Genomic DNA, 13315 nt, shown 5'->3' with positions numbered 1-13315 from the left:
TTCAGGGACAAAATTAAGCAAATGTTCAGAGAGGGCAGTTTGTTGTGACTGAATAGATTGTACAGTCTTCAGATTCTAATCAGAATGAAGATCAGTATAAAAATGTGTTAAATGCATTCTGCTAAAGTAACAGAAGAGATAATCAAATCATTCATAGTCTAATTCTGCCCAGTTCTCATCTCTTCCAGGATCCAATTCGCATTGTATAATTGGTTCTGTTTACATGCTGAAATTAATGAAGGAGAAGACTGCCTTCAGTTCTTGAAAAGATCTTGGGACCTGACAAACTTATTGTATCTTTCAGACTATGCCCATTAGTAGCCTGGCTAAATCATCATGTAGTTTTTTTGTTTAGCATAACAAGCAAACCAGGTCACTATGTCTTGCTCAGCAAGGCATGCTTAATCAAATCCTGGTTTAGCATGTTGTATAAACTTAACCAAAATAATGCTCAGTACAAAGCCTGGATAGATGCTGGCTGACCCTCATAACCATCAGTTAGAAGTTAATTGTTCTTATATACCCAGACTCTATATACCATCAAGGCAGCTAAGAAGCAAGTGGCACCATTTACAGGAACCTAAGTAATTATGCCCCCGAAGTACTTCTGTGTTGCCTCATCATGGCAGGTGTGTGTGGGTGTTCCTGGGAGGGATAAGCAAAGAACATCAGGCCAAGAGTGCTTTGAAGTGTCCCTCCTATACAGTGACTGAATGAGACCACATCCATCTGGATTTTATTATATTTGGTAGCTCTGGGAAATTGTTTTATGGTGTGTTTTATATTTAAATTTTGTTATATATTTATTGGTTTATATTGTAAACCGCCCAGAGTCCCTCTGGTTGGAGGAGATGGGCGGTGACAAATTTGATAATAAATAAATAAATAAATAAAATATATTCCCAGTAGGGTCTCCCAAGGCCATCCCAATATTGGGGAGCAGTGATATCAGAACATGCTGGAGGCAGATGACCACTTTAGTGACAATGGCAAAGGCATCAAAGAACACTGTTTGGGAGAAGGCAATGATAAACCACTCCTGTATTTTTACAGAAGTCCATGTGGATAGAAAATATAAAATGATTGACGATATAGTGCTGGATGATGGGTCCTTTAGGTCAGATGGCACTCAACATGTTATTGAGGAAGAGCTGAAGATCTTTCAGAGTACAAATGGTATTTATGATGTGGGTAGATTAAAGCCTTTGTTGTTGATGTTGCCATATGGGAAAAGATAATCCAAGGCTGCAAAGATCGAATTACAGTAGGAACATAAGAAGCATGAATATGGGAAAGCTCAACACAGTGAAAGCTGAAATGAAACAACTACAAATTGACGTCTTAGGCATCAGGGAATTGAGATGGACAGGGATCAGGCACTTTCAGTCAGAAGATCATACAGTTTATTGCTCAGGACATGACAAACAAAGAAGAAATGGTGTTTCTTTTATAATTAGGAAGGGTATAGCAAGACATTTCCAGTGCCAGGAAAGGTGGAAGGAAAGAGAAGAGGATGACCAGCAGCAAGGTGGATGGACTCAAAGTGGTGATGAGCACACCATTAGACCTGAAAGACCAGGTTAGTGACAGATCATCATGGAGAAAATCTATCCAATGATTGTTAGGAGTTGCAAACGACATGATGGCATATAATCAATCAATCAATCAATCAATCAATCAATCAATCAATCAATCAAAGTAATTATAAAAATTGATGCCTCCAGTTCTGCCTTATGTGGGCCATGCCTATATCCCCAACCTTTAAAAACAATGTTGGGAAGCACTGCATAAATAGAATTTATATTTATGGAAAAAGTATGTTTTTCTTTTTAAGAACAAGGACTGTAATGGGAATGTGTAGTAAGCATCAACTAAAGATTTGTGCATGCGAATGTGTGTGTGTGTACATATCTGTGTACACACACACAAACACACACTAGCAGATATAAAGAAAGCACTCTCTTTTGTTAAGGCAAGCACCAAACAAATTGAGGGAATATTTAACTTAACCAATCAATCTGAACCTTGGCTGGAAACCAGCTTTCCATAGGAGGAATGATAATATCCAGGTGCTGTTAATTTAGATTAGAAGGGAAAGCCTATTCTCCTAACACCTGCTCTTAACTTTGTGCAAAGACTTATTTCAGAAATCTCAGCACATACAAGCTCTACTTTCTAGGCTGATTCTCCCCCTCCCCTCCTCCAACAGAGAATAGAAAATATGAAGTATTTCTGTTTTTATCGCCCATCTTTTCCAGGTGTGGGAAACAATGGCTGGTATTGCTTTTGTCATTATTTAACACTTTTTATTGCACCTTAAATCTACAGCGATCAATTTAAAATGAATTTTGCTCTTCATAAAAACCTTCTACTTAGAGAAAGGTAAAATTGATCAGTTTTCCACAGTTAGAGCTAGAGCCAAATTAAGTGCAAAATGTTAATGCAGTGTTTCTCAACCTGGAATTCTGGGGCTTGAAGTCCACACATCTTAAAGTTGCCGAGGTTGAGAAACACTGTATTAATGGGATAGGTAAATTGCACGACTTCCTGACATGGTGATGGAAGCGTGTTAAGCATGCATGGAAACTTCTGTCTTAAATAAAGAAACAACCGAACCCGGATGGCAAAGAACTGCATCGATGCACTTAAAAAAGGAGTGCCCTGCATACATTGCTGGAAATGGGAAGGAGCCCCAAGTGACAAGCTGTGAAAACGTATTTGTAAAGCTTAGTAAAGGCTTTAAGGAAGAAAGTTATGTGCCTCAGGCGCTCACAAGAGCTTGCAACTCTGAAAGCTCCAGAGAAAAAATACAGCTACTTCCCGGTGCACACAGTGATTGAGCCAGCATTCACCTTCTGGCCTGCAACTCACAAGGCAAACAAAACATCTAATGCTGCTTTCGTTCACTCTCTCTACTCCTTGATACTTTAAAAGTGCATTTTCCCCCTCAGTGATAATTTCCTCTTTGCTTTCTTCATTTTCATGCCTATTCACCTAAATACTGTGGAGTAGAGAAGTGAAGAGGACTCAAATTCAGGGGATAAAGAGAACTCCAAATAATAGAAATGTTTTCTGAGCCCAGCAACTTGACTATGCTCTTTAGACATAATCAGTTTGAATCTTGGACATCTAACTCAATTGCAAAGAAAAATAGTGTAAGTATATTTAGATGCACATGCAGTTCTTTCTAATTTTTATGTATTCTGCAGCAAGTTTCACCTGGAAGAAAATATATATACTAATTTCCTTGCATTCCTTGCATAAAATGTGTTCTTCTTTTACCTTATTTTGTAATTGCTAGTCATGCTATATTCCAACTCCTTCATGAAACTGCCAGATGAGATCCTGTATTTTCATCTTATTGCATCTCATTCTTGTTCAAGACACTGACCTCCTGTGACCTGAGAATTACGAATGCTTTCATGTTAGTGATTCATCCTTCTGCTAAAGGCAAAATGGATGGGGAAACGTTAAGACATGCAAAAGTTGAGAAAAGTCAGTGTTTGTCGAAAGCTGCATAAGAGAAATCAGCCGCCTCCTTTGTTACATGCCAGCGAGAGTTGAGGAACATAATAGGAAGTTGAATGTAATAGGAATGGGATACTTAAGAAAGAAGTGTATGTGATAAGAATGAATGTGGATTGAACACAAAAGTGGGTGACCAGTATAAAGAAGCATGTTCAGGTGATTTAGTCATACAGAGAGGCTGAACAAGGATTGGACCATAAAACAAATATATGAAGGAACTGAGGGGGAAGGGGAAAACCAAGGAAGTCATGGCTGGATGGAGTTGATGAAAGTCTTAAAAAGAAATAGGTGAGAAACGTAAAGAACTAAAAGCAAATACAAAGTGGTGTATGGACACAGTCAAATCATGGATGGAAAGCTAGGGTGAGGTATAATAAATAGTGCTTGTGTAAACTAGATTAAAGTACATTTCATTTTCTTTTCTCTTGCCTTTAATTTCTTTTGCTTACTACCACTTAACCTTTGCACATGGCATATTAGATGATGTGTATGTATATAAGTATGCATGCACTTCTGCTTGTCTGTACTGAGGACAGGTAACATGTCTCCTTTCTCTGAACTTATGTGGGGGAAGCCATTATCTTAGTATACATATATTCAAATAAAAATAATTCCAGATAGGTGAATGTTGCACAAAGCATGCTTAAATACTTACCTTTCTATAATGAAAAAAAACCCCACTTTACTTTCCAGGTAAACCATTTATTTTATACAATCATTTCTCACAAATGCCAATCAGATAGAACTTCTATGTACAGTGTTAATAAATTTTAAAAAAACCTTCAGAGTTTCTTCTCTGTTATTCAGAATCCATAAAGAATGTTTCAAAGTCTTGATCTAAGTCTGAAACAAGGGCATCCACAAAATCTTCCACTGATGGTTGTTTCTGCAGCATACCTAAGAAACAGCAGAGGGAGATGCTCAGAACAAAATGAATGTTGCTTCTAAACAACTGATAAAAAGTAACCATAACTGAAAGTAAGCCCTACCACAGTGAATTGCTCTAACAATGCTGTCAAGAACCTCTGCCTTGAAACATGGAATCAAAGAATTTATTTGGAAATGCCAAATGATCAACAATCAGCACTTTATTCCCCAAGCAGCAATAAAAATAAAATCCACTATTTTCAAAAGAAAGGTTAAAAAAAGTAAGTCTTTCCTTCCTCCCTCCTGAACTATTCACTCTTCCTCTGTATGTTTGTCTTGCAATTCAATTTTCTAGAGGCATGCAGTATTCAGATCCAAAACTTGAAAGTGTACTTTGGATTTGGTGTCATCCATCCATCCATCCATCCATCTGCCCAATTTGTATGGCTGCCCATCTCATGGCAGTAACTCTGGGCAGTGTGCTAAGTTTAAAACAACAATTTAAACAATCCAAATCATAAATGACTGAAGTTACAAACATCTATTCCAATTTATAATAAAACAACATTAACCAGCAGAGCTCATTTAACCATCTGGCCCAAATGTCTGGAGGAACAGCCAGATCTTTAATACCTTGTGAAAGGCTAGCAAGATTGCGGCCATATGTATTTCCAGAGGGATACTCTTCCACAGGGTAAGAACTATCACAGAGAAGGCATGACTCCTGGGTCCAATGAGATGACATTGTTTCATGGAAGGGAGCTGGAGCAGGCCTTCCCTGATAAATCTGGTGGGCAAGTGGAGACCTGCCGCTAGTTCTTTAAAGGAGCTATGCCTTTTTCTGGGCTTAAAAAATATACATTTGACTTAAGGAGACAACAGGGAGCATATCTGCATGCTTCCAGCAGGAATACTGCACAACTCTACGATCCTCATTCATATTCACTAAGTGAACAAACCACCTCAATAGACTTCTTTTGTGCTCATCACTCACTTTTGTATTCAATCCACATTCCTTCAGCACCCATTCGTTCTTAACCTATCCATTCTTGTTTTACCATGCACACTTCATCCCACTGCATTCAATGTTTATGTTCCTCTTGACGTATCCCACTCTTCTATATAACTGAGTGAGTAGAAGCACATTCTTATACACAGCCATTGTCACTTCTGGAAAACACTCATTCTTTGCAACAGACCATACACCACCCACCTCCTTGCTACCAACATCTTTGCTCTAGTTTTTTGCCATTTATATACAACTTTCAATACTTTACACCATTTCTCACCTCAAGCAAAACTACTTCGGTCCTTGATATATCAGTTATCAGGTATATATTCCTCATTGTGTCATACCCTAACCAGGAGGTACATTTGCAGATATGTGCCCAGGATACAAACGAGAAGTACTTCCCAGAAATTTCTCATTGTATATTAATATAATTAAGATCATATAGATATAAAACAAATAATTTCATCTTTAATTTTACAATCAATATATAATTAATATAGTCATATTAGGGCATTATTAAATAATTAGAGGGTATAATTTCTACTACTTCTCTTTCAATTCTCTCATTTTCAAGCCCCATTCAAACATTTATATCCTATTAAGAAGGAAGAGAGCCAGTTTGGTGTAGTGGTTAAAGACCCTGGGATAGGAAATGAGAGGCCACCAAGTTCTAGGCCCACCCTAGGCACAAAGCCAGCTGGGTGGCCTTGGGCCAGCCACTCTCTCTCAGCCCTAGGAAGGTGGCAGTGGCAAACCACTTCTGAAATCTTGTGAAGAAAACTGCAGGGGCTCGTCCAGGTGGTTGCCAGGTGTCAAGACTGGTATGAAGACATGCCTGTCCCTGCACCCCTCCCTCCCCCAAAAAAGGTAAGATGTAAAGTGGCCTTGCCACTCAATGACGTTTCTCTTCACTGGTTCCAGCACTCTTCATACGTTGGGGGGGCAACGGTCTGCATCAGGGAAATTGTTCTATATGCAGACACTCCTGGCACAAGGTTTTGATACAGAAAACAACTTGGAAAGAAAATTTCCAGGGCTGCCCCCCATGGAGAAAAGAGGGCTTTTCCCCAGACAAAACAGGCTAGCAGGATCAGCAAAGACACCCTCAGAACAGAGACACCCTCAGAACAGAAGTGCCAACCTGAATGTTCCAGCGTCTTTTTTCTTCGCATACCTGCTACTTAGCATGGAAGCATTCTTAGTCACTCCAAATGTGGGCAGAGTTTATTCAAGACAGACATCACACTAATGCTGCCAGGGTCTGTCCTAATCACAACGCCAAAATGATGAACTGTGTGTTGTGACATCATAATGCAATCTCCATTCTTTCATACTCATGTTGTAACGTTGTACTTAAGGGGCATAATTTGCATTGAGGCACGAATTTTGTCACTGGCCCCCTGCGCACACCCATGACTAATGCATAAAGCACAACACTAAGAAAAGGTTGAACACCCTACTTAGGTAGTTTGTAGAACACAGGATGCATTTTTCTCAAATTTTGCTGCGTCCAGAGATAGTATTTTCCAACCTTAATATAAAGTGCCAATTGCTTCTCCCTCTCTAATGTAAATGGAGATTATGTCCGTTTCTATCAGAGAGCACTGGGTAAAGATGCAGTGGTCTTTGTAGTTTAAACAGTCCGTGATGATTCAGAACATCTGCTCTTTTATATATAAGGAAAAGATACAGTAATACACGAATGTGCCTTTCTTGTGTCATTAACATTTTAAAAGGTACATTATGAAAATTCCAATATTGTTTAACATTAGAGAAACAAACTTTCTAAAAACACGGCTCCTCTCTGAAGTGAATCAGTCCTTTAACTGCCAACACAAATATAACTTTAGTACACAATTTATAGTAGCAATACCTAGTAGATCACTCAATATGCCTCAGATATTTGGTTTGCAGGAAAAATAATACAAATTTTTCCTCCTCTCTTCTTCTTTTAGTAATAATACTACAGAATGCTTTTAGCCAAACTGAAAGCTTCCATTGAGGCCTTTAATATGTTTCTACAAGAGTCAACTAGCTTGAATATGCATTTTTTGCATGTACAATAGTAACTCCCCCAAAGGAAAAAGTAACATTGCGTGTAGATCTCAATGCAACTTGAAGGAAGTCTATAATAGAGGAGTTCTCGCTAGGGTTTTGGTAAAGCACAGTTTTAATTAAGTGAAATATATGTCTTGCTGATGATAAAATAAAGCCTTCTTAAGATGTTTTAAAGGATAAATAGTGCACATTAAAAAAACAAACCCCATGAAATAAAATGTAGCCACATATTTTTACCTTTAAACATTATTTTGGAAATTTGAATATACGCATTATCTTTTCCATTCAGGAAATAATAAGTCAATTGGAGGAAAAGCCTTTGGACAAGAACAATGATAAATGTCCTCCTGCCCCACCCAAAAGAGCTATTAGGTTCAGACCAAACACCCAGACTCAAATCCACCTCAACTCTCAAGTTTATAAGGCAATTTCCAATATAGGAATAAAAACTTCACCAAATACCAACCTATGTTTGTACCGTCTCCCCATGCCACCCCCAGCCCTTGAACAAACCAAACTTAATAGAGAGTTTGTCTATTTAAAAAATAGCTTTAAAAAAACAACCCAAAAGTGTTATTTCATTACACATTTTCTCAAACCTAAAGGGATGCAATGAGATCAAAGCTTGAAAGCTTATAGCAACTGAGAGCCATATTGACAAAATCCTTTTTCTAATGAAAAGAACTGAGTATTTCCATCAAATGCAAACCAAGGGTGAGACTATATCAAATCCAAGACCTGAGGGGGGGGGGAGAACCTATCCTTTACATTCCCACTGTTTGAGACCCAAGGATGAAATGACTGCAACAACAGTACTCCTTTTTGAACTACATCATGGTGTGCGGCACTGGAATTTAAAGAGAGAGCTGCCGTTTATATTTTTGTAAGCATGTGCTAATTCCTTCCAAATCTACAGTCCTTCATCCCAAGCCTACAGGAACCCTAGGGATCACTTCCACTGAAGTCCACATTAAAACATCAGCCATTAACCACGCATTTCCTGGAAATGGCTGTCTCTAAGCTTCAGCCGTATGCAAGTGTACGCATCAAACGTTGTAATAAAAGGCTGCTATCTCATTTGGAAATTTTGCAATTATGCTGGTTCCACTACTTTGATTAAGTTACTATTTACTGCTGCCTAACTGCAAAGCTGAAATATCTATTACATCTTCTAAATGACAAAGACCTTTTAACACTGAACTAACCTGTACTTCAATGAGTAACATTCTGAGTATCAAAATACCCACCAGCAATCAGTTTCCTCTAGAAGTATAGAGCTGTACCCCACTGTATTTTATTTCTGAATTTATATCCCTCTTCTTGGCTTCACTGTGGTAATGGGCATGTATGCCTGCCCCTGATAAGGAAGGGGGAAATAACTAGTAGTTACAGTAATGATGGTACTACTGGTGATTACCATAAAATTGGAGGAAATAAGAAAAAAATGAGAATGAGACTAGAAGTGATAAAGATATGCTATCCTTAATACAGTGACTGAAAGCATCCCATTCTGTGGTTTCTAAAAGTGATAGATTGTCTATAAAGAACAAGAACTGATGGCTATAACATGTGCATTTTTTAGCAAATGTTTATAAAAGGTTTTTTAAAAGATACAATAAAATCATGTTGAAGTACAAGCAGGAGTCTTTTCCTAAAAGAATATTGAGGAAAAGTTTGTCAGAGGCAATAAAAGGGTTGTTGTTGTTTATTCATTCAGTCGCTTCCGACTCTTCGTGACTTCATGGACCAGCCCACGCCAGAGCTTCCTGTCGGTCGTCAACACCCCCAGCTCCCCCAGGGACGAGTCCGTCACCTCTAGAATATCAATAAAATATATAAAATACATCAGTAGAAGGGTAACAATATTTATATTACCTTGGACCATGAGCATTGGTTCCTTGCCACCACCATGTGCCAGCATTTCTTTGCGATAACATTCACCCATTGCTCTGAAGGAAGAGATGGTATTATTATTCCAACTATCTGCAATCACAACCAGCTCAGCTTCATGTCACATCTCTCTCCAAGTTCCTCACTAAGCTATCAAGAAACAATATATCTAATTATTTAGATTTTAAATCTCATGTACTCATTCTAGAAAAGCACTCAATATATAAAGTTATATTAGAGCACAATAGGCAAATTGTAGCAAATTAATGCCCTGGAAACATCCAGAAGAAATTAATAAAGAGAAATGCAATTCCCAATGTTCCTGGCCATTTGACATGCTGATTTTAACTGACGGGAGTTGTACTCAAAGAAGAATTGAAGCATCACAGATCACCCGTTCTGGGTCCATGGGATTAATGAGGAATGGATAACTGACACATGGAACTTGACATGGGAACTGTATTTCTGTGAGCCAACAGGTTAAGCGTCCATACTGTATTGAGGATAAAATAATATAATCATATGGAAAAGGCCATTTAGGCCATTGAGTCCAGCCTCCTGCTCAGTACAGGAATCCAAATTAAAGCACTGCAGATGGCTGAGAAGCCTCCATTAATTCTCTAGGTGATTGGTTCCACTCTTGTGATTAGTGAGGGAACTGCTGCTGACTGGCACAAATCCTTAATCTTTTAGCTTCTAAAAGTAAAGGCAATGTCTTTTACTTGTCCATGGTAATCCACAACTGCCTGCCCCATTGTACACTGCATAATTACAAACAAAGCCTACCTCTATTTACAGCAGGAAAAAGAAAGGGAAAAGCAAAGCTGGCAAATTATAAAGTCCAATATGGCACCACCTTGCCAGAATTGACTAATTGTCCCCTACTTCGAGAAGGCCAATTTAGGCATAGGTGCAATGACAGGTCTTCTCTGTGGTTGTCCCGTACTTCAGAACACATCATTCCCTGAGTTATGCTTGGCCCCTTCCCTCCCTGCATTCTATAAGAAACTGAAGAGAATTTTATTCCTTTGGTTCTGGGTGACCTTTATAGGTAGATTTATTTATTGCTTTTGTTCTCCTTCTTGTAAACTTCCCAGAATCTCCATGGACTGGGTAATCAACAAATATGGTTAAATTTGCATCATTCAAAATAGCACAAGTGAAACTCTCAGTCTAATTCATTTCTCAGCAGATCTGAGCAGCTGAAGAATCCTGCCTGCATACACCAGCTGAGGTTCTAAACCTCTATGTCTGCACACACCAGCTGAAGTTCCAAAGCGTTTTTCTTCTTGAATTTCTCCTATATCCAGAGATTCAGGTAGCAAATGTAATGTATGTATTTGTGCATCTATAAACCAATGCCACATTAGTTCCCCATCTGAATTCAACTTACAATAAATGCTTACTCCTGGCTTTGATAAAAGTATTGTAACAAGAAAAAGAAAGCAGTACAGATGAAATGAACAATCTGATAGTATCTGGAAGGTTATCAACACTTGAATGAAAGGTGAAAGGTCCCCTGTGCAAGCACCGAGTCATGTCTGACCCTTTAGCTGGGTACTCATTTTACCAACCTCAGAAGGATGGAAGCCTGAGTCGACCTGAGCTGGCTATCCGAGAATCCAGCTTCCGTGTATATCAATGCTTAGGTTTCTTCTTTTTTTAAAAAGGCACACAGAGGTCTGCATTTCACTTCATACCTGTTGAATGGATCCTGTGCAAAGCACTGCTTCCATACCATAGATGATACAGCCCTAGACATGAGATAGGAATAGTACTTAGCACCATAACCCACAAGATGGCTGAATCGGAGTTGCCAGGCCTGTACATGATACAAAGAAAAAAGGGGAAAATTGTAATTCTCAATGATGTTTGCTCTGAAACTAAAGTAACCATTTATAATTCACACACATGCATATGTGACAGTCACCATTAAAACAAAATTGTAATTAATTATTGGTGGGGTTTAAAGAAAAATCAATTTACATGTTACAGATGCCATTGTGTTTTATCTTCTATATAGACAAATGAAATGCTTCTAATACCAAAAACTTACAGTAGAAGCAGATCTTTGCTACCGTTCAAAGAACGTTTTGCCACTTACCAAAATACAAACAGAAATAAATTATTGTCAGCCCTTCAAAGTAGGCCAGGTCAGAGAAGACACCCCTCAAGGATTAGGGGAATTCTACTTTACCATGGTAGGATATAAAAATAGGATCTTGAAAGCTTGCCAGAGTTTTCCTCTGCTTCCTCTTATACCAAACAAAATCAAGACTCTCTCCTTTCCCAGGACTGAACTGTGCTTTACTTTCTCTTACCAGTTCTAACAATTCTTGCCTTCCTTTGTCAAGGAAATCTTTCCATTCCTCTACAAGTCTATATCTATATCTACTGTGTATCTATATCTATATCTATATCATAGTGTTCTTGGCCTGTTTATGTATTTATACCATATGTCCATATGTTAATTCTAATATTACTTGTCTGTAATGGATTAATTCTCTGTTTCTATTTTTGAATACTGCTAATACCAATTCTGAGCAGTGCTAAGAAAGCCAGTAAGGTGTCTTTAGGGCAGTGTTCCTCAAACTTGATAACTTTAAGATGTATAGACTTCAATTCCCAGAATTCTCCAGCCAGCATGCTGGCTGGAGAATTCTGGGAGTTGAAGTCCATACATCTTAATGTTGCCAAGGTTGAGAAATACTGCTCTAGGGGAAAAATGGTATACTGGACTGTTCAAAGTGAATCTGAAGTTGAAATAATGGAACTGACATCCTAAAAATTCCAAAAAGGCCCTAGAGATTGTTGTTGTTGTTTTTAAATTGGCTAATGAAAACAGAAGTTGGATGAATCCCTCAGAGATTACTAGTAGGAATTACTGGTGGATTTAATTTCTATTAAAAATAGAATCTATTGGCTATTGACAGCATATTTCATTATAATCTATGATAAATTTAAATTGGAATTGATAATGGAACTAAATTGTATGCATATTAGTGCATATACACACCTATCTTATGCACTAGTACTGGCTAATTAATCAGGTTTTCTTTTTGTAAATTAGTTAGAAAAATAGTTAACCAAAAACTTGTTATTTAGATGGAATGCATCATCATCCTATTATTTGGAGGTTACTCTTACTGTTTCCAAATAAACTAGGACTGTTCCCTGTGATAAAACTCCACCATTTCTCTCAAATAGTTATTGGGAAAATGTTTCCTTGTTCCTATGAAATAAAGTGTTCCTTATGTTCTACCAGCAAACAACTATTCTTTCTATAATTGTTTGCAGGCTGCATGCTACCTAAAAAGGAACACATTAAACAAAAAGCATATTCTAGCTTTCAAATGAAAATCAGGTTTTTTTTCTCCCCAACTAACTCTCCTAAATCAGTGTCTGATAATACATTCAGCTTCAACTTAGATTATGCTACATATAAAGCAAAAAATATTTTGGCAGCACTAAGCATACTTTCCCCCCTTTTACCTAGTCTCTTTACCATAATCCAAAATACACAGCAGATTTAAAACTAAGCAACAGAGTACGTCAGAGTTTTCTAAAGTTTTGGTCTATAATCATTTTTTTCACCTGAGGGTTTAATGTTTGATGTGCTGTTTGAACAGAACCACTTTTTACCTGGTTCTGAATTATTTCCCAATGGACTAACAAAATTGTGAAAGAATACTTTTCGTATTATTTCAGATTTTTCTCTCTCCAGGAGCCTGATTGTCATGTTCGCTGTTTCAATGTGCACTGTACATTGTAATGTTTCATATGCCATGGTGCTGATGCGCGTTTCTGTTTGGGAGGGAGCTGCTGTGAAACCTTGTACCAAGCTCTGTATCTGTGTTCATTACAATGGAATGTGTTTGGGTTATGTTCTCTGTTCAAGGACTTTTCCCGCAGACCATCAGAAGCCGTTAGGAGCACCTGGGATTGTGAGCTTGGGAAGAT

General features: G+C 38.0%; 1 protein-coding gene across 1 annotated transcript in view; it reads right to left on the bottom strand.

Moving 5' to 3' along the window:
• Positions 1 to 4305: 4305 nt before the first annotated feature.
• The window catches only part of MIPEP (mitochondrial intermediate peptidase), a 61976-nt gene continuing 52966 nt past the window's right edge, over positions 4306 to 13315 (bottom strand). The window contains exons 17-19 of the mRNA XM_063305759.1: positions 11056 to 11177; positions 9341 to 9414; positions 4306 to 4425 (exon numbers count right to left, since the gene is read on the bottom strand). Of these exons, the coding sequence (XP_063161829.1) occupies positions 4328 to 4425; positions 9341 to 9414; positions 11056 to 11177 (294 nt within the window). The 3' untranslated portion in view covers positions 4306 to 4327. The remainder of the gene's footprint in view (positions 4426 to 9340; positions 9415 to 11055; positions 11178 to 13315) is intronic.

Source organism: Candoia aspera, chromosome 5, assembly GCF_035149785.1.
Source record: "Candoia aspera isolate rCanAsp1 chromosome 5, rCanAsp1.hap2, whole genome shotgun sequence".
Taxonomy (NCBI): Eukaryota; Metazoa; Chordata; class Lepidosauria; order Squamata; family Boidae; genus Candoia; species Candoia aspera.
The sequence above is the reverse complement of the archived record's forward strand: the minus strand, read 5'-3'. Positions and strand labels throughout refer to the sequence as shown.